Consider the following 27,670-nt stretch of genomic DNA (forward strand, 5'->3'; position numbering starts at 1 on the left):
AGACTGGTTGTCTCCAACCCGCTGCCCCTCGCCGCGATCTAAGCGACCTCCAACCCTCTCTCCCTTGCCCACAACCCGCCAGGTGATGCCGCATCGTGTCAATCCGCCCTCTGTCCAGGTGGAGAGAAGGGTCTGAGGTGGATCGAATTAGAGAGGGGGAGAGGGTGCGGAGAAGAGAGGAGTGGGGACATGTGGGGGGGGGGGGAACAGGGGTCTCATACCCTCGCAGGACGACTAGACGGCAGAAGAAAATAGCAGATTTATTGCTCTTGTTTTAATAGTTAATGATACAGATTCAAGTCACGGAACGAGGGGAGCGGGATGGGATGAAGGAGGGGGTGAGCAGCCGTTCTCCCTCGCCAGAAAGCACGCCTCGTTCCCTCCTCCACAAATGACTCGCGTCCGAACCTCGCCCCGGGGAGGGTGGCTCCCCAATCGTGCAGAAGCCCCTCGCCTAAGCCTGGGGTGGGGAGAGAGAGGTGGGGAGACAGAGTGGGGGAGAGAGAACAGCAGCGGAGAGCAGGAACCGGAGGGATGGGGCGCGGCCCCAGGTCCTAGGGCTGAAGGCCGCCCATTGAGTCCGCAAGCGCCTCGGCGATGAGGGTCTCCGGGTGGCTCTTGCTCTTGTGGGCGACCACGCTGTCCTTCTTCTCGAAGCGCTTGCCACACACGTCGCAAGGGAACTGGTATCCAGACTCCGCATCGTGCTTCTTCATGTGCCAGTTCAGGGAGGCTTTCTGTCGGCAGGTGAACCCACAGATCTCACACCTGGAGAAGGGTGGGGGGTGGGAAGAGAAAGAGAACAAAAGTGAGAGAGGGAAAGGGGAGTGGGGGAGAGATGGGGTGAAGAGAGGGGGGAGAGATGGGGTGAGAGAGGGGGGAGGGAGGGGTAAGGAGGGGAGAGAGAAGGAAGGGGAGAGAGGGGGAGGGAGAGGGCGAGGGAAGAGGGGAGGGCGAAAGAGTGGGAGAGAGAAGGGAGAGAGGGGGAGTGAAAGAAGATAGAGGAGGAGTGAGAGGAAATAGTGAGGGAGAGGAGAGGTAAGGGGGAGAGAGAGTGTGGAGAGAACAAAAGAGGGGAGGGGAGAGAGGGAGGGGATAAGAGATCCAAATCCCCTCACGGATGCTCGCCCAGGTCGATCGGAGAGAGGCCGGTGGGAATGTTGGGCCTCAATCACCGCAGGGTCCTCCGCACACCACCCTTGTGTTCAGTGCAAGGGGGGTGCAGAGGAGACTCACTGGGATGTAGGGTCACAGTCGCCTCATGAGAAGGAGAGAGCTAAGAGGGGGTAAGGGGACTCGCTGGGACATTCGGTACCGGTCACCTCGTTACAGGGTGGGTGCGGAGAGGGGGAGAGACCCCACCCAGCCCCTCTCTACTCACTGTAGGGGCTTCTCCCCGGTGTGGATCATCCGGTGGACGGCCAGGTTGTGAGAGCTCTTGAACGCACGTGCACAATATTCACAGATGTAGTCTCGCTGGTCTGCGGAGGAGGGGAGGAGGCGAGAGAGATCAGAGAGCGAGACGGAAGGGGGGTGGGGGGGAGAGAAGAGAGAGAGGGGGAGAGGAGGGAGAAAGGAGGAGAGAGAGAGGGGACACAGAGAGCGGACGGGACCCCTCCCCACAGCCACCGCACCTACCCGAGTGGTGTTTCGTGTGCCTGAGCAGCTGCTTCTGGAGGCGGAAGAGGCGTCCGCAGGTCGGGTGGGGGCAGACATACTTTTTCTTCGTCAGATGCTGGTACCTCATGTGGTGCTGCGGGCAGAGAAGGGGGCGGTGGAGAGGGGGGACAGGGGGTCACAGCAGGCGGGCAGAAGGGGAGACCGGGTTAGGAGAGCGGAGAGACGGGACGGTGGGGAGAGAGGGGGACATGGGGGAGGATGGACTGGGGGGGGAACGGGGGTGAGAGGGGGGGGAACGGGGGTGAGGGGGGACGTGGAGGGGCCGAGGGGGGACATGGGGGGGCCGGAGGCTAAGGGAGGGGGACGGGGGGGCTGAGTGGGGGACGGGGGGGCTGAGTGGGGACATGGGGGGGCCGGAGGCTAAGGGAGGGGGACGGGGGGGCTGAGTGGGGGACGGGGGACCTGAGTGGGGGACGGGGGGGCTGAGTGGGGGACGGGGGGCTGAGTGGGGACGGGGGGGCTGAGTGGGGGACGGGGGGGCTGAGTGGGGGACGGGGGGGCTGAGTGGGGGACGGGGGGGCTGAGTGGGGGACGGGGGGGCTGAGTGGGGGACGGGGGGGCTGAGTGGGGGACGGGGGGGCTGAGTGGGGGACGGGGGGCTGAGTGGGGGACGGGGGGGCTGAGTGGGGGGACGGGGGGGCTGAGTGGGGGACGGGGGGGCTGAGTGGGGGACGGGGGGGCTGAGTGGGGGACGGGGGGGCTGAGTGGGGGACGGGGGGGCTGAGTGGGGGACGGGGGGGCTGAGTGGGGGACGGGGGGGGGGCTGAGTGGGGGACGGGGGGGCTGAGTGGGGGACGGGGGGGCTGAGTGGGGGACGGGGGGGCTGAGTGGGGGACGGGGGGGCTGAGTGGGGGACGGGGGGGGCTGAGTGGGGGACGGGGGGGCTGAGTGGGGGACGGGGGGGCTGAGTGGGGGACGGGGGGGCTGAGTGGGGGACGGGGGGGCTGAGTGGGGGACGGGGGGCTGAGTGGGGGACGGGGGGCTGAGTGGGGGACGGGGGGGCTGAGTGGGGGACGGGGGGGCTGAGTGGGGGACGGGGGGGCTGAGTGGGGGACGGGGGGGCTGAGTGGGGGACGGGGGGGCTGAGTGGGGACGGGGGGGCTGAGTGGGGACGGGGGGGCTGAGTGGGGGACGGGGGGGCTGAGTGGGGGACGGGGGGGCTGAGTGGGGGACGGGGGGGCTGAGTGGGGGACGGGGGGGCTGAGTGGGGGACGGGGGGGCTGAGTGGGGGACGGGGGGCTGAGTGGGGGACGGGGGGCTGAGTGGGGGACGGGGGGGCTGAGTGGGGGACGGGGGGGCTGAGTGGGGGACGGGGGGGCTGTGGGGGACGGGGGGGACATGGGAAGGATGAGGGAGAAACGGTTCGTACCCTCGCCCTGACCCAGGACTGACCTGCAGATACCTGGGGTTGGCCAGGATGGTTCCACACCCTTCTATCTCGCATCGCACGTACTGGATCGGGGGCTTCTTCCTGAAGTTGGGGGGAGGAAAAGACGTCAAGGACTGAGTTACAGGGAAAGGGTCAACAAGTTTGGGACTTTATCCCCTGTGGATTTACTGGGATGTTGCCCAGATGTCAGGGACTGAGTTACAGGGAAAGGATCAACTGGTTTGGGAATTTAGCCCCTGAATATTTACTGGGATGTTGCCCGGACATCAGGGGAGAAAGACGGAGATGGGGTGAGAGAGAGGGAGATGAGGAGAGAGAGGGAGATGAGGGGAGAGAGAGAGAGGGAGATGAGGGGAGAGAGAGAGAGGGAGATGAGGGGAGAGAGGGAGATGAGAGAGAGAGAGAGAGATGAGGGAGAGAGAGGAAGATGAGGGAAAAGAGAGATAGAGAGGGAGAGGGAGGGAGGGAGGCGGAGGGAGGGAGGCGGAGGGAGGGAGGCGGAGGGAGGGAGGCGGAGAGAGGGAGGGAGGGAGGCGGAGAGAGGGAGGGAGGGAGGCGGAGAGAGGGAGGGAGACGGAGGGAGGGAGACGGAGGGAGGGAGACGGAGGGAGGGAGACGGAGGGAGGGAGACGGAGGGAGGGAGGGAGACGGAGGGAGGGAGGGAGACGGAGGGAGGGAGGGAGGGAGACGGAGGGAGGGAGGGAGACGGAAGGAGGGAGACGGAAGGAGGGAGATGGAGGGAGGGAGGGAGACGGAGGGAGGGAGACGGAGGGAGGGAGACGGAGGGAGGGAGACGGAGGGAGGGAGACGGAGGGAGGGAGACGGAGGGAGGGAGGGAGGCGGAGAGAGGGAGGGAGGGAGGCGGAGAGAGGGAGGGAGGGAGGCGGAGAGAGGGAGGGAGGGGAGGGAGGCGGAGAGAGGGAGGGAGGTAGGGAGGCGGAGGGAGGGAGGGAGGCGGAGAGAGGGAGGGAGGGAGGCGGAGGAGGGAGGGAGGGAGGCGGAGAGAGGGAGGGGAGGGAGGCGGAGAGAGGGAGGGAGGGAGGCGGAGAGAGGGAGGGAGGGAGGCGGAGAGAGGGAGGGAGGGAGGCGGAGAGAGGGAGGGAGGGAGGCGGAGAGAGGGAGGGAGGGAGGCGGAGAGAGGGAGGGAGGCGGAGAGAGGGAGGGAGGGAGGCGGAGAGAGGGAGGGAGGGAGGCGGAGAGAGGGAGGGAGGGAGGCGGAGAGAGGGAGGGAGGGAGGCGGAGAGAGGGAGGGAGGGAGGCGGAGAGAGGGAGGGAGGGAGGCAGAGAGAGGGAGGGAGGCAGAGAGAGGGAGGGAGGGAGGCGGAGAGAGGGAGGGAGGGAGGCGGAGGGAGGGAGGGAGGGAGGGAGGCGGAGGGAGGGAGGCGGAGGGAGGGAGGCGGAGGGAGGGAGGCGGAGGGAGGGAGGCGGAGGGAGGGAGGCGGAGGGAGGGAGGCGGAGGGAGGGAGGCGGAGGGAGGGAGGCGGAGGGAGGGAGGCGGAGGGAGGGAGGCGGAGGAGGGAGGCGGAGGGAGGGAGGCGGAGGGAGGGAGGCGGAGGGAGGGAGGCGGAGGGAGGGAGGCGGAGGGAGGGAGGCGGAGGGAGGGGGCGGAGGGAGGGGAGGGAGGGAGGGGAGGGAGGGAGGGAGGGAGGGGGACGGAGGGAGGGAGGGAGACGGAGGGAGGGAGCGAGGGAGGGAGAGGGAGGGAGGGAGGGAGAGAGAGGGAGGGAGGGAGGGAGGGAGGGAGAGGGAGGGAGGGAGGGAGAGGGAGGGAGGGAGGGAGAGGGAGGGAGAGGGAGGGGGAGGAGGGAGAGGGAGGGAGGGAGGGAGAGGAGGGAGGGAGGGAGACGGAGGGAGGGAGGGAGACGGAGGGAGGGAGGGAGACGGAGGGAGGGAGGGAGACGGAGGGAGGGAGGGAGACGGAGGGAGGGAGGGAGACGGAGGAGGGAGGGAGACGGAGGGAGGGAGGAGACGGAGGGAGGGAGGGAGACGGAGGGAGGGAGGGAGACGGAGGGAGGGAGGGAGACGGAGGGAGGGAGGGAGACGGAGGGAGGGAGGGAGACGGAGGGAGGGAGGGAGACGGTAGGGAGGGGGAGTGGGATGAGCGTGAGAGAGAGAGGGAGGAGACGGAAAAGAAGATGGGACAGGGAAGGGACCCACACACCGTTTTTTCGGCGGTCGAGGTCCTCTGTCTTCCTTGGCTTGCTGAATTGTCCTGAAGGGGAGCAAACAGATCAGTGTCACCGTGGGTGCGGTGGGAGGGCTTCCAGCTTGGACCCTCACGCACCTGTATCCCAAGCGACCCTGGCCCTGACCCTGACCACAGTCACTCCGCAGCGAACCTGCCCAGATCCCCGCCCGCCCGCCCGGGGCCCGGACCCCCCGCCCGCCCGCCCGGGGCCCGGACCCCCGCCCGCCCGCCCGGGGCCCGGACCCCCGCCCGCCCGCCCGGGGCCCGGACCCCCCGCCCGCCCGCCCGGGGCCCGGAACCCCCCGCCCGCCCGCCCCGGGGCCCGGACCCCCGCCCGCCCGCCCGGGGCCCGGACCCCCGCCCGCCCGCCCGGGGGCCCGGACCCCCGCCCGCCCGCCCGGGGCCCCGGACCCCCGCCCGCCCGCCCGCCCGGGGGCCCGGACCCCCGCCCGCCCGCCCGCCCGGGGCCCGGACCCCCGCCCGCCCGCCCGGGGCCCGGACCCCCGCCCGCCCGCCCGGGGCCCGGACCCCCGCCCGCCCGCCCGGGGCCCGGACCCCCCGCCCGCCCGCCCGGGGCCCGGACCCCCGCCCGCCCGCCCGGGGGCCCGGACCCCCGCCCGCCCGCCCGGACCCCCGCCCGCCCGCCCGGGGCCCGGACCCCCGCCCGCCCGCCCGGGGCCCGGACCCCCGCCCGCCCGCCAGGGGCCCGGATCCCCGCCCGCCCGGGGCCCGGACCCCCGCCCGCCCGCCAGGGGCCCGGATCCCCGCCCGCCCGCCAGGGGCCCGGATCCCCGCCCGCCCGGGGCCCGGACCCCCGCCCGCCCGGGGCCCGGACCCCCGCCCGCCCGGGGCCCGGACCCCCGCCCGCCCGGGGCCCGGACCCCCGCCCGCCCGGGGCCCGGACCCCCGCCCGCCCGGGGCCCGGACCCCCCGCCCGCCCACCCGCCCGGGGCCCGGACCCCCGCCCCGCCCGGGGCCCGGACCCCCGCCCGCCCACCCGCCCGGGGCCCGGACCCCCGCCCGCCCGGGGCCCGGGGGCCCGGACCCCCCGCCCGCCCGCCCGGGGCCCGGACCCCCGCCCGCCCGCCCGGGGCCCGGACCCCCGCCCGCCCGGGGCCCGGACCCCCGCCCGCTCCGCCCGGGGCCCGGACCCCCGCCCGGGGCCCGGACCCCCGCCCGCCCGGGGCCCGGACCCCCTGCATATCCAGGACCCTGACCCTCCCCACGCCCAGGTCTCAGACCCCCTGCCACCCTGGCTTGGTCCACCAGCGACCCCAGTTCGGCCACCCAGACCACCAGCCTTCCGGCTCAGACCCCCGACAACCCCCTGGACCCCCTCACCTACCGTGTCGGGGACTCCAGTGGATCGGGGGGCTCGACCTTGACTTTCACCTTTCGGGGCTTTCGTTTCAACTTCCCACGGTCCCTGTAGGCGGAACAGAGAGAGGGGAGCAGTCCAAGAGACCCCGGTCCGTGGGGAAGAGACCACCATCCATGGGGGAGAGAGAGACCATTGTCCATGGGGGGGGAAGAGAGGGATCACCATTTGTGGTGGAGAGAGACCACCGTCCGTGGGGAGGGGGGGGAAGAGAGAGAGAGAAAGAGAGAGAGACCACCATCCGTAGGAGAGATGAGACCACGATCCGTGAGGGGAGAGACAGAGAGAGACCACACACAGTCCGTGGGGAGAACCCCGTCCGTGAGGGAGACACCCGTCCATGGAGGAAAGATAGAGACCAGCGTCCGTGGGGGAGAAGATTAATCTGGACAGTCAGATCCCAACCCTGGACAGGGAGGGTTCAGTGGGGGTCGATGAGGAGTCTGGTTATCACACGCCACCTCCACCTCCCCCTACCCCCCCATTACCTGTTCGTTGAGGGGTCGTACATCTTGTCTTTGGGATCGTCGCGGAACGGACCCCGTCGTCGTCTGACTCCGCGTCACTGAGGGAGAGGCGGGGGGGGGGTGGGTGAGGCAATGTCGTCGTGCACACCGGCCTTAACCCCCCCCCACCTTGGCAACCCAACCTCGGTGCTGCCCGTCCGCCCGGGAAACCTCTTCATCTGTGCCGAGATACGCCGCCCCACATTCCTCCCCAGGACCCCCACTCTACACCCCATCTCTGGGATCCTATCCCCATCTCTGGGATCCTATCCCCATCTCTGGGATCCTATCCCCATCTCTGGGATCCTATCCCCATCTCTGGGATCCTATCCCCATCTCTGGGATCCTATCCCCATCTCTGGGATCCTATCCCCATCTCTCGTCCCCTTTCCGGGACCCTCTCTCCCCCTCTATGTCCCCATCAGGGACACTCTCACCCTCTGTCCCCCATTTGCGGGAATCTCTCCCCCTCATCGAGTCCCTCTCTCGACTCAAGACTCTCTCCCCCTCACTGATGTCTCTCTCCCCTCCCAGGATTCTCCCACCCTCCGACCAGGACTCTCTCACCCTCCTATCTCTCCCACTCACCCGGGACTCCCACCCCCTCTCACCACCAGTTCCTACCTGTTCTCGAGGTCCGGGTCTCGATTGGAGTTGGGAAGTGCAGAGACAGCAGCCAGTCCTGGAAGAAGTGAGGATGAGAAAGAGGTGGGGGGGCGGAGCGAGAGGTGGGGGGGGCGGAGCGAGAGGTGGGGGGGCGGAGCGAGAGGTGGGGGGGCGGAGCGAGAGGTGGGGGGGCGGAGCGAGAGGTGGGGGGGCGGAGCGAGAGGTGGGGGGGCGGAGCGAGAGGTGGGGGGGCGGAGCGAGAGGTGGGGGGGCGGAGCGAGAGGTGGGGGGGCGGAGCGAGAGGTGGGGGGGCGGAGCGAGAGGTGGGGGGGCGGAGCGAGAGGTGGGGGGGCGGAGCGAGAGGTGGGGGGGCGGAGCGAGAGGTGGGGGGGCGGAGCGAGAGGTGGGGGGGCGGAGCGAGAGGTGGGGGGGCGGAGCGAGAGGTGGGGGGGGCGGAGCGAGAGGTGGGGGGGCGGAGCGAGAGGTGGGGGGGCGGAGCGAGAGGTGGGGGGGCGGAGCGAGAGGTGGGGGGGCGGAGCGAGAGGTGGGGGGGCGGAGCGAGAGGTGGGGGGGCGGAGCGAGAGGTGGGGGGGCGGAGCGAGAGGTGGGGGGGCGGAGCGAGAGGTGGGGGGGCGGAGCGAGAGGTGGGGGGGCGGAGCGAGAGGTGGGGGGGCGGAGCGAGAGGTGGGGGGGCGGAGCGAGAGGTGGGGGGGCGGAGCGAGAGGTGGGGGGCGGAGCGAGAGGTGGGGGGCGGAGCGAGAGGTGGGGGGCGGAGCGAGAGGTGGGGGGGCGGAGCGAGAGGTGGGGGGGCGGAGCGAGAGGTGGGGGGGCGGAGCGAGACGTGGGGGCGGAGCGAGACGTGGGGGGGACCCCTCGTTGCAGTCTACCCCTCCTGTTCCCCCCAAACCATGGATGCCTCCCTTTCCCTCAAATTTCCCTTGTAACCCCCACCCATCTCATTCCCCCCTAATTCCCCGGACCCGTCATTACCCCACTGCCCGCAGAACACCCTGGTTCCCCAAGACACTCCCATTCCCTCCTCGCCCCTGGACCCATCTCATTCCCCTCTACCCCTCCCATTCGCCCATCTCCCTGACCCCTCCCACTCCACCACCTCCTCCAACCAACCACTCTCGTTCACCCCTACCCAACGCAGACCACTCGTTCTTACCCCCCGCCACCCAACCTGTGATCCCTCCTCACCTGACAGGGAGAAGCACCCCTCCTCTGGGGGACGCGGGCACTCCATCTCGCAAACGAGCTCCACGGTCCTGGGGTCTGGGCTGGACTCCTGGCCACGAGCGGCCGGGCAGGGAGTGTCAGGGGGGAAGGACTCGCCCCAGTGGCTGGGCTCCCACCGCGTTTCCTCCTCCTGGGCCGAGGGGTCCGGTCCGGATCCAGGCCCCCTCCAACGGCCCAGGGCTGGTCTGGGGAGCCCCGGGTCCTTCTGGCTGCTGGGGTACGCTGGCAGATCCTGAAGGGGTTCTGGTGGGGGTTGTGGGGGGGGGGGGGGGTAGGTGGAGAGAGAGTAAGCACAGGGGAGAGAGGACACGACAGTATCAGCAATTATGGAGAGGGGTTCGAGGACAGGGGTCCGGCGACAGACAGTGACCTACCTGCCTGCGATGTCTCAAGTGTCTGCCTCTCCCTGTGGGAAGGAAGGAGGGACAGTCAGCCCTGGGAAAGAGTGGTAGAACAATCCACACCACCCAACACCCATGTCACCCACCAGAGACCTCAAACACAGTCCCGAATCTGTTGAACCTTTCCCTGTAAATCAGTCCCTGATGTCCGGCTACGTCTCAGTAAATCTTCAGGGGATAAATTCCCGAACCTGTTGAACCTTTCCCTGAAACTCACATAACTGACATCCCGGCAACATCCCAGCAGATCTTCAGGGGATAAAGTCCCAAACCTGTGTAAATTTTCCATGTAACTCAGTCCCTGAAGTCCAGGCAACATCCCAAAAAAATATTCAGGGGATAATCTCCAGAATTTGTTGGACCTTGCACAGTCACTGAGTCCCTGACGTTCAGGTAACATCCCAGTAAATCTTCAGGGAATAAAGTGCAGAACCTGTTGGTCCTTTCCCTACAACTCAGTCCCTGTCGTCTGGACAACACAGTAAATCTTCAGTGCATAATGTCCCAAAACTGTCGAATCTCTCCCTGTTCCTCAGTCTGCCAACATCCTTGTAAATCTTCAGGGAATAATGTCCAGAATTTGTAGGACCTTTCCCTGTAACTGAGTCCCTGACATCCAGGCAACACAGTAAATCTTGAGGGGGATAAATTGCCAAACCTGTTGGCCCTTTCACTGCAGTTCAGTCCCTGACATCCAGGCAACATCCCAGTAAAACTTCAGGGGGATAAAGTCCCGAACCTGTTGGCCCTTTCCCTGTAACTCAGTCCCTAACTCCAGCCAATGTCCCAGTAAATTTCAGGGTATCAAGTCACAAATCTGTTGACCATTACCCGGTAAATCAGTCCCTGATGACCGGGCAACGTCCCAGTAAATCTTCAGGGAATAAAGTACAGAACCTGGTGACCATTTCCCTGGAACTCAGTCCCTGATGTCCATGCAAAATCCCAGAAAATCTAAAGGATGAAAACCATACCATGTTGACACTATCCCTTTATTCAGTCACTAACATCCAGGCAACATCCCAGTAAATCTTCAGGGGATGAAGCCACGAACCTGTTGAACCTTTCCTTCTAAGTCAGTCCCTGACTTCCGGGAAACAACCAAGTAAATCTTCAGGGGATAAAGTCCCGAACCTGTCGAAACTTTCCCTGTGACACAGTCCCTGACGACCTGCTAACTTCCTCATCAATCTTCAGGGGATAATTTCCAGAATTTGTAGGACATTTCCCTGTAACTGATTCGCTGACGTCCAGACATCGTAGTAAATCTTCAGGGGATAAAGTCCCGATCCTGCTGAACCTTTCCCTGTAACTCAGTCCCTGATGTCCGGCAACATCCCAGTAAAGATTAAGCGGATAAAATCCCAAACCTATCAAGACTTTCCCTGTAACTCGGTCCCTGACGTCTAGGTAACATCCCAGTAAATCTTCAGGAGATAAGGTGCTGAACCTGTAGGCCCTTTCCCTGTAGCTCACTCCCAGATATCCAGGCAACATCCCAGTAAATCTTCGGGGAATAAAGTCCCGAAAATGTTGGCCCTCTCCCTGTAACTCAGTCCCTGACGTCTTGGCAACATCCCAGTAAATCTTCAGGGGATAAAGACATGAACATGGTGAAGTATTCGCTGTAGCTCAGTCCTAGACGTCCATGCAACACAGTAAATCTTCAGGAGATGAAGTCACGAACCTGTCGAACTTCTCCCTGTAACTCAGTCCCTGACGTCCCGGCAACATCCCAGTAAATCCTCACGGGAGAAAGTCCCAAACCTATTGGATTTATCCCTGTAACTCAGTCCTTGACGTCTGGTCAACCCAGTAAATCTTCAGGGGATAACGTCCTGAACCTGTTGAACCTCTCCCTTTACGGCAGTCCCTCACTTCCTGCCAACGTCCTTGTAAATCTTCAGGGGATAAAGTGCCGAACCTGTTGGCCCTTCCCATGTAACGCAATCCCTGAAATCCGGGTCACATCCCAGTAAATCTTCGGGCAATCAAGTCCCAAACCTAGTGACCCTTTCCTTGTAAATCAGTCCCTGACATCCAGGCAACATCTCAGTAAATCTTCGGGGATAAAGTCCTGAGTATGTCGAAGCTTTCCATGTTACTCAGTTGCTGACATCCGGACAACATCCTAGTAAATATTCAAGGAATAATGTCCAGTACTTGGAGGAGCTTTTCCTGTAAGTCAGTCCCTGACGTTCAGGCAATGACCCAGTAAATCTTCAGGGGATGAAGTCCAGCATCTGTTGGACCTTTCCCTGTAACTCAGTCCCTGACTACCAGGAAAATCCCAGTAAATATTCATGGGATTAAGTCCCGAATCTGTCAAAATTTTCCCTGCAACTCAGTTCCTGACATCCAGCCAACATCCTAGTAAATCTTCAGGAGAAAATGTCCAGAACTTGTACGACAGTTCCCTGTAAATCAATCCCTGAAGTCCGGGCCACATCCCAGTAAATCTTCATGGGATAAAATCCCAAACCTTCTGGAGATAAAGCACCAAACTTGTTGTACCTTTCCCTATAAGTCAGTCCCTGATGTACGTACAATGTCCCAGTAAATCTTCAGGGGATAAAGTCCCAAAACTGTTGAATCACTCCCTGTAACTCAGTTCCTGACAGCCGGCCAACATCCCAGTAAATCTTCCGGGAATAACATTCCAAATGTGGTGACCCCTTCCCTGTAACTGAGTCCCTAATGTCCAGGCAACATTCAAGTAAATCTCCTGGGGATAAAGTCATGAACCAGTTGAACATTTTCCTGTCACTCAGTCCTTGACATCCGCACAACCAAGTAACTCTTCAGGGGATCAAGTCCTGAACCTGTCAAACCTTTTCCTAGACCTGACTTCCTGCCAAAGTCCAAGTAAATATTCAGGGGAAAATGTCCACAATTTGTTGGACTTTTCCCTGTAAATGAGTAACTGACACACAGGAAACATTCTAGTAAATCTTCTGGAGATAAAGCACCAAACTTGTTGTACCTTTCCCTATAAGTCAGTCCCTGATGTACATACAATGTCCCAGTAAATCTTCAGGGGATAAAGTCCCAAAACTGTTGAATCACTCCCTGTAACTCAGTCCCTGACATTCAGGCAACGACCCAGTAAATCTTCAGGGGATGAAGTCCAGAACCTGTTGGACCTTTCCCTGTAACCCAGTCCCCAATGTCCTGAAACATCCCAGCAAATCTTCATGGGATAAAGTCCCGAAACTGTTGAAACTCTCTCTGTAACACAGTTCCTGACGTCAGGCCAACATCCGAGTAAATCTTCAGGGAATAATTTCCAGAACTTGTAGGACATTTCCCTGTAACTCAGTCCTTGAAGTCCGGCCAACCCAGTAAATGTTCAAGCGATAAAGTCTCGAACCTGTTGAACCTCTCCCTGTAACTCAATCCATGCTTCCGGGCAACATACCAGTAAATGTTCATGGGAAAAAGAGACGAACCTTTTGGCCATTTCCCTGTAACTCACTCCCTGACATCCGGACAACATCCCAGTAAATCTTCGGGGGGGATAAAGTACTGAACCAGTTGGCTCTTTTACTGTAACTCAGTCCCTGTCAATCGGGTCACATCCCAGTAAATCTTCAGGGAATAACATCCCGAACCTGAAACTAAGTCCCTGACATCCAGGCAACAACCCAGTAAATCTTCAAGAGACAAAGTCCTGAAGCTGTTGAACTTCTCCCTGTAACTCAGTCACTGACGTCCGGGCAACATACCAGTAAATGTTCAGGAGATAAAGTGCCGATCCTGTTGGCCATTTCCCTGTAACTCACTGCCTGACTTCCGGGCAACATCCCAATAAATCTTCAGGGAATAAAGTCCCAAAGCTGTTGGCCCCTTCCCTGAAACTCAGTCCCTGACGTCCGGGCAACATCCCAGTAAATCTTCAGGGGATTAAGTCCCAAACATGTCGAACTGTTCACTGTACTTCAGTCCCTGATTTGTGACCAATGTCCAAGTAAATATTCAGGGGCCAATATCCAGAACGTAGGACCTTTTCCTGTGACTCAGTCCCTGACGTCCGAGCAACGTCCCAGGAAATCTTCAGGGGATAAAGTCCTGAACCTGTCGAACCTTTCCAAATAACTCAGTCCTTGACGTCAGGTAACCCAGTAAATTTTCAGGGGATAAAGTCCCAAAACTGTCAAATCTCTCCCTGTACCTCAGTCCCCGAATTCCTGCCAACGTACTTGTAAATCTTCAGGGGATAATGTCCAGAAATTGTAGGACCTTTCCTTGTAACTCAGTCACTGACGTCCGAGCATCTTCCTTGTAAATCTTAAGGGTATAATGTCCAGAACTTGTGGACCTTTCCCTGTAACTCAGTCCATGACGTCCGAGGAACGTCCCAATAAATATTCGGAGATAAAGTGCCAAACATGTTAATCCTTTCTCTGTAACTCAATCCCTGAATTCCAGGCAACATCCCAGTAAATCTTCAGGGGATAAAGTCCCAAACCTGTCGAATGTCTCCCTGTATCTCAGTCCCTGAATTCCTGCCAACGTACTTGTAAATCTTCAGCGGATAATGTCCAGAAATTATAGGACCTTTCCCTGTAACTCAGTCCATGACATTCGGACAATCCAGTAAATATTCAGGGGATAAAGTGCCAGACATATTGACCCTTTCCCCGTAACTCATTCCCAGAATTCCAGGCAACATCCCAGAAAATCTTCAGCAGATAAATTCCCGAACCTAGTGAAACTTTCCCTGTAACTCAGTCCTTGACGTCCAGTCAACCTAGTACATCTTCAAGGGATAAATTCCAGAATCTGTTGGCCATTTCACTGTTACTCAGTCCCTGTCATCCGGGCCACATCAAATTTAATCTTCAGGGAATAAAGTTCCAAACCTGTTGGCCCTTTCCCTGAAACTCAGTCCGTTATGTCCGAGCAACAACCCAGTAAATCTTCAGGGGTTAATGTCCCGAACCTGCTGGACCTTTCCCTGTAACTCTGCCCTTGACGTCCCGGCAGCATCCCAGTAAATCTTTAGCGAATAAAGTCCCGAACTTGTTGGCCCTTTCCCTGAAACTCAGTCCCTGATGTCCGGCCAACCCAGTATATCTTCAAGGGATACAGTACCGAACCTGTAGAACCTCTACCTGTAACTATGTTCCTGATGTAAGGACAGTGTTCCAGAAAATCTTCAGGGGATTAATTCCCAAACCTGTTGAAGCTCTCCCTGTAACTCAGTCCCTGACGTACGGACAACATCCCACCACACCTTCAGGGGATAAAGTTCCGAACCCGTTGAACCTTTCACTGTAATTCAGTCACAGACTTCCTGGAAAACATTCAGGGGATAATATCCAGAACTTGCAGGACATTTCCCTATAAATCAGTCCATGACGTCCGGCAAAGTCCCAATAAATATTGAGGGGATAAAGTGCCAAACATGTTGACCCTTTCTCTGTAACTCAATCCCTGCATTCCGGGCAACATCCCAGTAAATCTTCAGGAGATAAAGTCCAGAACCTGGTGAACCTTTCTCTGTAATTCAGTCCTTGACGTCCGGGCAACCAAGTACATCTTCAAGGGATAAAGTCCAGAATCTGTTGGCCATTTCACTGTAATTCAATCCTTGACTTCTGACCTACGTCCTTGTAAATCTTCACGGGATAATATCCAGAACTTGTTGGACCTTTCCCTGTGACTCACTCCCTGACATCTGAGAAAAATTCCAGGAAATCTTTAAGGGATAAAGTACTGAAACTGTCAAACCTTCCCTTCTAACTCAGTCCATGACATTCAGGCAAAAAAGGAAATCTTCAAGCGATAAAGTTTCAAACCTGTCGAATCTCTCCCTGTACCTCAGTCCCTGAATTCCTGCCATCGTACTTGTAAATCTTCAGGTGATCATTATCAGAACTTGGAGGCTCTTTCCTTGTAACTCAGTCCCTGAAACATTCCAGCACATCTTCAGGGGAAAAAGAACCAAACCTGTTGGACCTTTCACTGTAATTCAGTCCCTGACATCAAGCCAACGTGCTAGCAAATATTCAGGGAATAATGTCCAGAACTTGTAGGAACTTGCATGTAACTCAGTGCATGTCGTCCAGGCAACGTCCCAATAAATTTTCAGGGGATAAAGTCCCAGACCTGTTGGACCTTTCCCTGTAACTCTGTCGCTGACATTCCAGCAACATCCCAGCATATCTTCAGAGGATAAAGTCTTGAAACCGTCAGACCTTTCACTGTACGTCAGTCCCTGATTTCCTGCCAACGTCCTTGTAAATCTTCAGGGGATAATGTCCAGAACTTGTAGGACCTTTCCCGATAACTCAGTCCATGACATCCAGGCAATGTCCCGATAAAAGTGCCAGACATGTTGACACTTTCCCTGTAACTCAATCGCGGAATTCCAGGCAACATCCCAGAAAATCTTCAGGGGATTAAGTCCCGAACTAGCTGAAACTTTCCCTGTAACTCAGTCCTTGATGTCCAGGCAAACCAGTAGATCTTCAGGGATAAAGTCTCGAACATTTCACTGTATTTCAGTCTCTGACATCCGGTCAACGTCCAAGTAAACATTCAGAGGATAATGACCAGAACTTATAGGAACTTTCCATATAACTCAGTCCATGACGTTCGGGCAACAGCCCAGTATATATTCAGGGGATAAAAGTCCCAAACCTGTTGAACCTTTCCCTGTAACTATGTCCCTGACGTCCTGGCAACAACCCAGCACATCTTCAGGGGATAAAGTTCCGAACCTGTCAAATCTTTCACTGTTATTCAGTCCCTGACATCCGGTCAACATCCAAGTAAATATTCAGGGGATAAAGTTCCGAACCTGTCGAACATTTCACTGTAATTTAGTCCCTGCCGACATCCTTGTTAATCTTCAGGGAATAAAGCAATGACCCTGTTGAACCTTTCCTTATAAATAAGTCCCTGATGTCTGAACAATGTTCCAGAAAAACCTCAGGAGATTGTCCCAAATCTGTTGAACATCTCCCTGTAACTCAGTCCCTGACATCCGGGCAACATCCCAGGAATTCTTCAGAGTATAATGTCCAGAACTTGTAGCAACTTTCCTTGTAACTCAGTCCATGACATCCAGGCAACGTCCCAATAAATATTCAGGGAAAAATGTACCGAACCTGTTGGCACTTTCACTGTAACTCAGTCCCTGTCGTCCGGGCAACAATCCAGTAAATCTTCAGGGGATAAAGTCCCGAACATGTCGGAACTTTCACTGGACCACAGTCCCTGACTTCCAGCCAATAACCTTGTAAATCTTCAGGATATAATGTCCAGAACTTGTAGGACCTTTCCTTGGAACTCAATCCATGACGTCCGGCCAAACCAGAAAATCATCAAGGGATACAGTACCGAACCTGTTGTACCTCTCCCTGTAACTCAGTCCCTGACATCCGGGCAACATCCCAGAAAATAATCTGGGGATAAAGTGCCGAACATGTTGGCCATTTCCCTATAACTCAGTCCCAGACTTCCGGGCAACATCCCAGAAAATCTACCGGGGGGGATAAAGTACCGAACCTGTTGGCACTTTCTCTGTAACTCAGACCCTGTCGTTTGGGCCACATCCAAGTAAATCTTCAGGTAATAACGTCCTGAATGTGTTGGGCCTTTCCCTGAAACTCAGACCCTGATTTCTGGGCAACAACCCAGTAAACCTTCAGGAGATCAAGCCCCGACCCTGTTGAACCTTTCCCTGTAACTAAGTTCCTGACGCAAGGACAAGGTTACAGAAAATTTTCAGGGGATGAATTCCCAAACCTGTTGAAGCTTTCCCTGTAACTCAGTCGCTGAAGTACGGGCAACATCCCAGCACACTTTCAGGGGATAAAGTCCCGAACTTGGAGGACCCTTCCCTCTAACTCAGTCCCTGACGTCCGAGAAAACTCCGAAGAAATCTTCAGGGGTTAATGCCCAGAACTTGTTGGGCATTTCCCTGTATCTCAGTCCATGACGTCGGGGCAACTCAGTAAATAATCAGGGGATAAGGTCCAGACATGTTGAACATTTCCTTGTAACTCATCCTTGACGTCCAGGAAACATCCCAGTAAATCTTCGGAGGGATAAAATACAGAAACTGTTGGCCCATTCACTGTAACTCAGTCCCTGTTGCGCAGGCAACATCCCAGTTCATCTTCAGGGAATAACATCCCAAAATTGTTGGCCCTTTCCGTAAAGCAGTCACTGACTTCCGGGCAACATCCCAGTAAATCTTCAGGGGATAAAGTCCCGAACCTGTCGGAACTTTCACTGGACCACAGTCCCTGACTTCCAGCCAATGACCTTGTAAATCTTCAGGGGATAACGTCCAGAACTTGTAGGATCTTTCCTTGTAACTCAGTCCATGACATCCAAGTAACGTCCAAATAAATATTCAGGTGATAAAGTGCCAAATATGTTGACCCTTTCCCTGAAACTCAGTCCCTAACTTCCGACTAACGTCACAGTAAAACTTAACAGGATTAAGTCCCAAACCTGTTGGACCTTTCCCTGTAACTCAGTCCCTGAACTCAGGGCAACATCCAGTAAATCTTCAGGGAATAAAGTCCCAAACGTGGTGACGGTTTCCCTGTAATTCAGTCGCTGATGTCCAGGCAACATCCCAGTAAATCTTCAGCTGATAAAGTCATGAACCAGGTGAAACTTTCCCTGTTTACTCAATCCTTCACATCTAAGAAACCCAATAAATCTTCAGGGAATAAAGTCCAAGCCTATCAAATCTCTCTCTGTCCCTCAGTCCCTGACTGCCTGCTAACATCCTTGAAAATATTCAGGGGATAATATCCAGAACTTGTAGGACATTTCCCTGTAACTCAATCCATGACATCCGGCGGCAACCCAATAAATCTTCAGAGAATAAAGTCCCAAACCTATCAAATCTCTCTCTGTCCCTCAGTCCCTGACTTCCTGCTAATGTCCTTGAAAATATTCAGATGATAATATCCAGAACCTGTCGGACATCTCCTTGTAACTCAGTCCATGACATCCAAGCAACGTCCCAATAAATATTCAGGGGATAAAGTGCCAAACATGTTGACCATTTCCCTGTAACTCAATCCCTGAATTCCGACCAACATCTCAGTAAATCTTCAGGAGATAAACTCAGGAACCTGGTGAACACTTCCCTGTAACTCAGTACCTGTCGTCCGGGCCACATCCCAGTTAACCTTAAGGGAACAATGTCCGTACCTGTTGGATCTTTCACTGGACCGCAGACCCTGATTTCCAGCAAATGACCTTGTAAATCTTCAGGGGATAATGTCCAGAACTTGTAGGACCTTTTCTTGTAACTCAGTCCTTGACGTCCGGCCAAACCAGAAAATCATCAAGGGATATAGTATCGAACATGTTGAACCTCTCCCTGTAACTCAGTCCCTGACTTCCGGGCAACATCCCAGTAAATAATTTGGGGATGAAGTGCCGAACTTGTTGGCCATTTCCCTGTAACTCAGTCCCTGACTTCCGGGCAACATCCCAGAAAATTTACGGGGGGATAAAATACCAAACCTGTTGGCATTTTCTCTGTAACTCAGACCCTGTCATTTGGGCAACATCCGAGTAAATCTTCAGGTAATAACGTCCAGAATGGGTTGGGCCTTTCCCTGAAATTCAGACCCTGATTTCTGGGCAACAACCCAGTAAACCTTCAGGAGATCAAGCCCCGACCCCGTTGAACATTTCCCTGTAAATAAGTTCCTGAAGTAAGGACAATGTTCAAGAAAATCTTCAGGGGATGAATTCCCAAACCTGTTGAAGCTCTCCCTGTAACTCAGTCCATGACTTCCAAGCAAATTTGAAATAAATATTCAGGTGATAAAGTGTCAAAATATGTTGACCCTTTCCCTGAAACTCAGTCCCTGACTTCCGACCAACATCACAGTAAAACTTAACAGGATAAAGTCCCGAACCTGTTGGACCTTTCCCTGTAACTCAGTCCCTGAACTCCGGGCAACATCCCAGTAAATCTTCAGGGAATAAAGTCCCAAGCGAGGTGACGCTTTCCCTGTAACTCAGTCGCTGACGTCCTGGCAACATCCCAGTAAATCTTCAGGGGATAAAGTCATGAACCAGATGAAACTTTCCCTGTTTACTCAATCCTTCACATCTAGGAACCCAATAAATCTTCAGGGAATAAAGTCCCAAACCTATTGAATCTCTCCCTGTCCCTTAGTCCCTGACTTCCGACCAACGTCACAGTAAATCTTCAGGGGATAAAGTCTTGAACCTGTCAGACCTCTCACTGTAACTCAATCCCTGAATTCCTGCCACCGTACTTGTAAATCTTCAGGGGATAATGTTCAGAACTTGTAGGACCTTTCCCTGTAACTCAGTCCGTGATGTCCCTGCAACATTCCAGCACATCTTCAGGGGAAAAAGTACATAACCTGTTGGACCTTTCCCTGTAACTCCATCCCAGACAATCCAGCAACATCCCAGCATATCTTCAGGGAATAAAGTCCAAACCTGTCTTACCATTCACTGTAATTCAGCCCATGACTTCCGGCCAATGTCCCACCAAATATTCAGGGGATAATGTTCAGAACTTGGAGGACCTTTCCCTGTAATTCAGTCCCTGAAACATTCCAGCACATCTTCAGGGGAAAAAGTACCGAACCTATGGGACCTTTCCCTGTAACTCTGTCCCTGACAATCCAGCAACATCCCAGCATATCTTCAGGGGATAAAGTCCCAAACCTGTCGAACCTTTCACTGTAATTCAGTCCATGTCATCCGGCCAATGTCCTAGCAAATATTCAGGGGATAAAGTCCCGAACCTGTCAGACCTTTCACTGTACCACAGTCCCTGATTTCCTGCCAAATCTTCAGGGAATACTGTCCAGGACTTGGAGGACATTTTCCTGTAGCTCAGTCCATGACATTCGGGCAACCCAGTAAACCATCAGGGGATAAAGTCCTAAACCTGTTGAATCTCTCCCTGTACCTCAGTCCCAGACTTCCTGCCAATGTACTTATAAATCTTCAGAGGATAATGTCCAGAACTTGTAGGACCTTTCCCGATAACTCAGTCCATGACACCAAAGCAATATCCCAATAAACATCCAGGTGATAAAGTGCCAAACATATTAACCCTTTCCCTGTAACTCAGTCCCTGATGTCTGGGCCACATCCCAGTAAATCTTTAGGGAATAAAGTACCGAAACTGTGGGCCCTTTCACTGCAACTCAGAACCTGTCATCCGGGCCACATCGCAGTTAATCTTAAGGGAATAATGTCCCGTACCTGTTGGCCCTTTTCCTGAAACTCAGTCCCTGATGTCCGGGCAACAACCCAGTAAATATTCAGGGGATAAAGCCCTGACCCTGTTGAACATTTCCCCATAACTAAGTTCCCGACGTCCGAACGATGTACCAGAAAATAGTCAGGGGATTAAGTTCCAAACCTGCTGAACCTCTCCTTGTAACTCAGTCCCTGACTTCCGACCAACATCCCAGGAAATCTTCAGGGGATAAAGTCCTGAACGTGTGACCCTTTTACCTGTAACCCAGTCCCTGACGTTCAGACAAAAAAAAGGAAGTCTTCAGGGGATAAAGTTCCAAACCTGTCGAATCTATCCCTGTACCTCAGTCCCCGAATTCCTGCCACCGTACTTGTAATTCTTCAGGGGATAATGTTCAGAACTTGTAGGACCTTTCCCTGTAACTCAGTCCCTAACGTTCCTGCAACATTCAAGCACATCTTCAGGGGAAAAAGTACCGAACCTGTGGGACCTTTCCCTGCAACTCCGTCCCAGACAATCCAGCAACATCCCAGCATATCTTCAGGGGATAAAGTCCAAACCTGTCTAACCTTTCACTGTAATTCAGTTCCTGACATCCGGCCAATATCCTAGCAAATATTCAGGGGATAATGTCCAGAACTTGTAGGTCCTTTCCCTGTAACTCAGTCCCTGACATCCCTGCAACATTCCAGCACATCTTCGGGGGAAAAAGTTCCCAACCTGTGGGACCTTTCCCTGTAACTCTGTCCCTGACAATCCAGCAACATCCCTTTCACTGTAACTCAGTCCCTGAAGTCTGGGCCACATCCCAGTAAATCATCAGGGATTAAAGTCACAAACCTGGTGACCTTTTACAGTAACTCAGTCCCTGATGTCCAGGCCACATCCCAGTTAATCTTAAGGGAATATGTCCCGTACCTGTTGGCCCTTTCCCTGAAACTCAATCCCTGACATCGAGGCAACAACCCACTAAATCTTCAGGGGATAAAGCCACGACCCTGTTGAACCTATCCCCATAATTAAGTTCCTGACGTTCCGACGATGTACCAGAAAATGTTCAAGGGATTAAGTTCCAAACCTGCAGAACCTCTCCCTGTAATTCAGTCCCTGACGTCCGGGAAACATCCCAATAAATCTTCAGGAGATAAAGTCCGTAACCTGTTGGACCTTCCAGCCAACGTCCTTGTAAATCTTCAGGGGATAATGTTCAGAACTTGTAGGACCTTCCCCGATAACTCAGTCCATGACATCCAGGCAACATCCCAGTAAATCTTCGGGGGATAAAGTCATGAACTAGGAGAAACTTTCCCTGTAATTCAATCTTTGACATCGAGGAAACACAATAAATCTTCTGAGAATAAAGTCCCAAACCTATCGAATCTCCTCCTGTCCTTCAGTCCCCAACTTTCTGCCAACGTCCTTGAAAATATTCAGGGGATAATATCCAGAACTTGTTGGACCTTTCCCTGTGATTCATTCCCTGACATCCGAGAAACGTTCCAGGAAACCTTCAGGGGGTAAGTCCTGAAACTGTCGAACCTTTCCTTGTAACTCAGTCCTTGGCGTCCTGGCAACCCAGAAAATCTTCAGGGAATAAAGTCCTGAACCTGTCGAATCTCTCCCTGTACCGCAGTCCCTGACTTCCTGCCAACGTACTTACAAATCTTCAGGGGATAATATCCACAACTTGTAGGGCCTTTCCCAATAACTCAGTCCATGACATCCAGGCAACGTCCCAATAAATATTCAGGGAATGAAGACGCGGACCTGTTGGATCTTTCCCTGTAACTCATTCCCTGACGTCCGGGCAACATCCAAGAAAATCTTCGGAGGGATAAAGTACTGAACCTGTTGGCACTTTCTCTGTAACTCAGACCCTGTTGTTTGGGCCACATCCAAGTGAATCTTCAGGTAATAACATCCCGAACCTGTCGGCCCTTTCCCTGAAACTCAGTCCCTGATTTCTGGGCAACAACCTGGTAAACCTTCAGGGGATCAAGACCCGACCCTGTTAAATATTTCCCTGTAAACAAGTTCCTGACACAAGGACAATGTTCCAGAACATCTTCATGGGATTAATTGCCAAACCTGTTGAAGCTCTCCCTGTAACTCAGTCCCTGACGTACAGGCAACATCCCAGCACACCTTCAGGGGATCAAGTCCCAAACCTGTCGAACCTTTCACTGTAATTCAGTCCCTGGGATCCGGCCAACGTCCTAGTAAATATTCAGGGGATAATGTCCAGACCTTGTAGGAACTTTCCTTGTAACTCAGTGCATGTCGTTCAGGCAACATCCCAATAAATATTCCGGGGATTAAGTGCCAAACATGTTGATGCTTTCCCAGTAACTCAATCCTTGAATTCCTGGCAACATCCCAGTAAATCTGCAGGGGATAAGGTCCCATACATGTCAAATCTCTCCCTGTACCTCAGTCCCTGACTTCCTGCCAACGTGCTTGTAAATATTCAGGGGATAATGTCCAGAACTCAGTCCATGACGTCCGGGCAACCCAGTAATATTCAGGGGATAAAGTGCCAGACATGTTGACACTTTCCCTGTAACTCAATCCCGGAATTCTGGGCAACATCCCACAAAATCTTCAGCGGATTAAGTCCCGAACCACCTGAAATTTTCCATGTAACTCAGTCCATGATGTCCGGCAAACCAATACATCTTCAAGGGATAAAGTCCCGAACCTGTCAAACCTTTCACTGTAATTCATTCCCTGACATCCGGTCAACGTCCAAGTAAATATTCAGAGGAGAATATCCAGAACTTGTAGGAACTTTCCTTGTAACTCTGTCCATGTCGTCCAGGCAACAGCCCAGTAAATCTTCAGGGGATAATTTGTCAAACATGTTGACTCGTTCCCTGAAACTCAGTGCCTGATGTCAAACAAACTTCAAAGTAAATTTTCATGGAATAAAGTCCCTAACCTGTTGGACCTTTCTCTGTAACTCTGTCCCTGATGTCCCGGCAACATCCCAGTAAATATTCAGGGGATAAAGTTCAAAACCTGTTGACCATTTCCCTGTAACTCAGTCCCTGACGTCCGAGAAACGTCCGAAGAAATCTTCAGGGGTTAATGCCCAGAACTTGTCAGACATTTCCCTGTAACTCAGTCCATGACGTCCAGGCAACTCAGTAAATATTCAGGGAATAAAGTGCCAGACATGATGATCCTTTCTCTGTAACTCAATACTGGAATTCCGGGCAACATCCCAGTAAATATTCAGGAGATAAAAGTCCCAAACCTGGTGAACATTTCCTTGTAAATCAGTCCTTGACATCCGGGAAACATCCCAGTAAATCTTAAGAGGGATAAAGTATCGAAACTGTTGGCCCTTTCCTGAAACTCAGTCCCTGACGTCCGGGCAACAACCCAGTGAATCTTCAGGGGATAAAGCCCTGACCCTGTTGAACCTATCCCCACAACTAAGTTCCCGACATCCGGAAGATGTACCAGAAAATGTTCAGGGGGTTAAGTTACAAACCTGCTGAACCTCTCCCTGTAACTCAGTCCCTGGTGTCCGGACAACATCCCAGTAAATTTTCAGGGGATAAAGACCCGAACCTGTCGGACCTTTCACTGGACCACAGTCCTTGACTTCCAGCCAACGTCCTTGTAAATCTTAAGGGGATAATGTCCAGAACTTGTAGGATCTTTCCTTGTAATTCAGTACATGACGTCCAAGCAAAGTCCCAATAAATATTCAGGTGATAAAGTGCCAAATATGTTGACCCTTTCCCTGAAACTCAGTCCCTGACTTCCAACCAACGTCACAGTAAAACTTAATGGGATAAAGTCCCGAACCTGTTGGACCTTTCCTTGTAACTAAGTCCCTGAACTCCGGGCAAAATCCCAGTAAATCTTCAGGGAATGAAGTCCCAAACATGGTGACGCTTTCCCTGTAACTCAGTCCCTGACGTCCAGGCAACATCCAAGTAAATCTTAGGGGGATAAAGCCATGAACCAGGTGAAACTTTCCCTGTAACTCAATCCTTGACATCGAGGAAACACAATAAATCTTCTGGGAATAAAGTCCCAAACCTATCGAATCTCTCCGTCTACCTCAGTCCCTGCATTCCTGCCAACGAACTTGTAAATTTTCAGGGGATAATGTCCAGAACTTGTAGGACCTTTCCCTGTAACTCAGTGCATGACGTCTGAACCTGTCAGACCTTTCACTGTACCAGTCCCTGATTTCCTGCCAACGTCCTTGTAAATCTTCAGGGGATACTGTCCAGGACTTAACCATATAACCACTTACAGCACAGAAAAGGCCAGTTCGGCCCTACTAGTCCATGCGTAACAAATCCCCACCCTCCTAGTCCCACTGACCATCACCCAATCCATACCCCTCCAGTCCTCTCCATGTAACTATCCAAGTAGACTTGTAGGATATTTCCCCGTAGCTCAGTCCATGACGTTCGGGCAACCCAGTAAATCATCAGGGGATAAAGTCCAGAAACTGTCGAATCTCTCCCTGTACCTCAGTCCCTGACTTCCTGCCAAAGTACTTCAAAATCTTCAGGGGATAATATCCAGAACTTGTAGGACCTTTCCCGATAACTCAGTCCATGTCATCCAGGCAACATCCCAATAAATATCCGGGGATAAAGTGCCAAACATGTTGATACTTTCCCTGTAACTCAATCCCTGAATTTCAGGCAACATCCCAGTAAATCTTCAGGGAATAAAGCCCCAACCATGTTGAACCTTTCCCTGCAACTCAGTCCCTGATGTCCGGACAAGGATCCAGAAAATCTTCAGGGGATAAAGACCCGAACCTGTCGAACCTCTCCCTGTACCTCAGTCCTGGACTTCCTGCCAAAGTCCTTGTAAATCTTCAGGGGATAATGTCCAGAACTTGTAGGACTTTTCATTGTAACTCAGTCCCTGCCTTCCGGGCAACATCCCAGTAAATCTTCAGGGGATAAATGCCGAACCTGTTGGCTCTTTCCCTGTAACTCAGTCCCTGACGTTTCTACCCCGAGGTCTCTCCGTTCCCCACCACGATGGTCCCCGTACCCCAAGGTCTCTCTGCTCTCTGCCCCTGAGTAGGTGAAAGCGATGCAGGTCCGTCTCCGCGGATATTCGGACTTCCGCCGCCGTTGAGGCGGGGGCCGGAGACGACGCTCGGCGCTGCTGGGACTCCAGGACCAGACGGGGGCCTCAGGCTCGTCCCAGTCTGCCTCCGGGCCACGGGGCTGGTCCTGAGGGAGAGGCAGTGTCAGTGCGTTTGTCATGGGTGAGATGTGGGGGGGGAGGGGGGAGGGAGGAAGGGGAAAGTCAATACTCGGACCACTTCAGGGTGAGACCGAACAAAACCCCTTTCTCAGGCCCCCTCTCTCTCCCCTCTTCTACCCCATTGCACCCCTCAGATGCCCTCGACACCCCTCAGACCCCTATGCACCCCCTGCACACTTGTACACCCTAGACCCCAATACTGCCCCCTGCACGTCCCCAGACCCCCCCCTGCACGTCCCCAGACCCCCCCCTGCACGTCCCCAGACCCCCCCCCTGCACGTCCCCAGACCCCCCCCTGCACGTCCCCAGACCCCCCCCCTGCACGTCCCCAGACCCCCCCCTGCACGTCCCCAGACCCCCCCTGCACGTCCCCAGACTCCCCCCTGCACGTCCCCAGACCCCCCCTGCACGTCCCCAGACCCCCCCTGCACGTCCCCAGACCGCCCCCTGCACGTCCCCAGACCCCCCCCTGCACGTCCCCAGACCCCCCCCTGCACGTCCCCAGACCCCCCCCTGCACGTCCCCAGACCCCCCCCCCGCACGTCCCCAGACCCCCCCCGCACGTCCCCAGACCCCCCCCGCACGTCCCCAGACCTCCCCCCGCACGTCCCCAGACCCCCCCTGCACGTCCCCAGACCCCCCCTGCACGTCCCCAGACCCCCGCTGCACTTCCCCAGCACCCCCCGCTGCACTTCCCCAGCACCCCCCGCTGCACTTCCCCAGCACCCCCCGCTGCACTTCCCCAGAACCCCCCTGCACTTCCCCAGAACCCCCCCTGCACTTCCCCAGAATCCCCCCTGCACTTCCCCAGAACCCCCCCTGCACGTCCCCAGACCCCCGCTGCACTTCCCCAGCACCCCCCGCTGCACTTCCCCAGAACCCCCCTGCACTTCCCCAGAACCCCCCTGCACTTCCCCAGAACCCCCCCTGCACTTCCCCAGAACCCCCCCTGCACTTCCCCAGAATCCCCCCTGCACTTCCCCAGAACCCCCCCTGCACTTCCCCAGAACCCCCCCTGCACTTCCCCAGAAACCCCCCCTGCACTTCCCCAGAACCCCCCCCCTGCACTTCCCCAGAACCCCCCCCTACACTTCCCCAGAACTCCCTCTGCACCACGCCGGTCCCTCCTGTTACTCCACCCCCCCCCTCCCCCCCCGCCGGACCTACTCTACACTCTCCCGGTATCCCTCTACACAGCCCCTCTACACCGACCAGGTACCTTCTACACACCATAGACCCCCTCTACAAACCCCTAAAGACCCCAAAACCACCTCCCACGTCCCCCCGCCTCACCTCCGGCCCCCCGGGCCCCTCCAGCTCCACCTCCACCTCGGCCCCGGCATTCGCCTCCTCCTCCTCAGACGCCTCTTTGGGCACCGCCTCGGCTCCGGCCTGCTCCTGGCCGCCTCGCCGCCGCCGCCGCCGCCTATGCGGCCTCCGCCCGTCCGGGGCCTCCTCGTCCTCGTCCCGCCGCGTCCAAACCCGCTCGGCCGCCGCCATCGCTCTACGCGGGCGGGCGGGCGGGCACCCGGCGAGGTGACGTCTGCGCACTGCTCATACGCCGCGCCCACTCCATTGGTGGGCGCAGCCGTCAATTACGTAGATCCCGCCTCCTGTATCGGTGGAGCTTGCAGGCAATTGGCCGATGCCAACGTCGCACAGGACGTTTCCATTTAACAGAACGTACCGATTGGGCGGAACTTCCGCCCACGTCCATTGGTTGGGCGTCCGTCGCTCATCACGTCCCGTCAAGACCCGCCCTCATGTCGGGAATGCTGCTTTCCGATTGGTGC

The 27,670-nt window shown here is 56.0% G+C and overlaps 2 protein-coding genes across 2 annotated transcripts in view; one reads left to right on the top strand and one right to left on the bottom strand.

Annotated features, from left to right (window-relative positions):
• The window catches only part of LOC138740971 (uncharacterized), an 84,598-nt gene that overhangs the window by 49,731 nt on the left and 7,197 nt on the right, over positions 1–27,670 (top strand). The window lies entirely within an intron of this gene.
• On the bottom strand, positions 260–27,616 carry LOC138741634 (protein shisa-8-like). The gene is made up of 12 exons (XM_069895983.1): positions 27,565–27,616; positions 27,171–27,447; positions 25,659–25,843; positions 9,365–9,396; positions 8,952–9,233; positions 7,767–7,824; positions 7,125–7,201; positions 6,604–6,684; positions 5,232–5,282; positions 3,073–3,151; positions 1,639–1,753; positions 260–768 (listed from the first exon to the last, which is right to left on the bottom strand). Exons 1-12 carry the CDS (start codon positions 27,614–27,616, stop codon positions 555–557), a joined length of 1,503 nt encoding a protein of 500 aa, XP_069752084.1. The 3' UTR covers positions 260–554.

The sequence above is a fragment of the Narcine bancroftii genome, chromosome 8 (assembly GCF_036971445.1).
Source record: "Narcine bancroftii isolate sNarBan1 chromosome 8, sNarBan1.hap1, whole genome shotgun sequence".
In the NCBI taxonomy this organism is placed as follows: Eukaryota; Metazoa; Chordata; class Chondrichthyes; order Torpediniformes; family Narcinidae; genus Narcine; species Narcine bancroftii.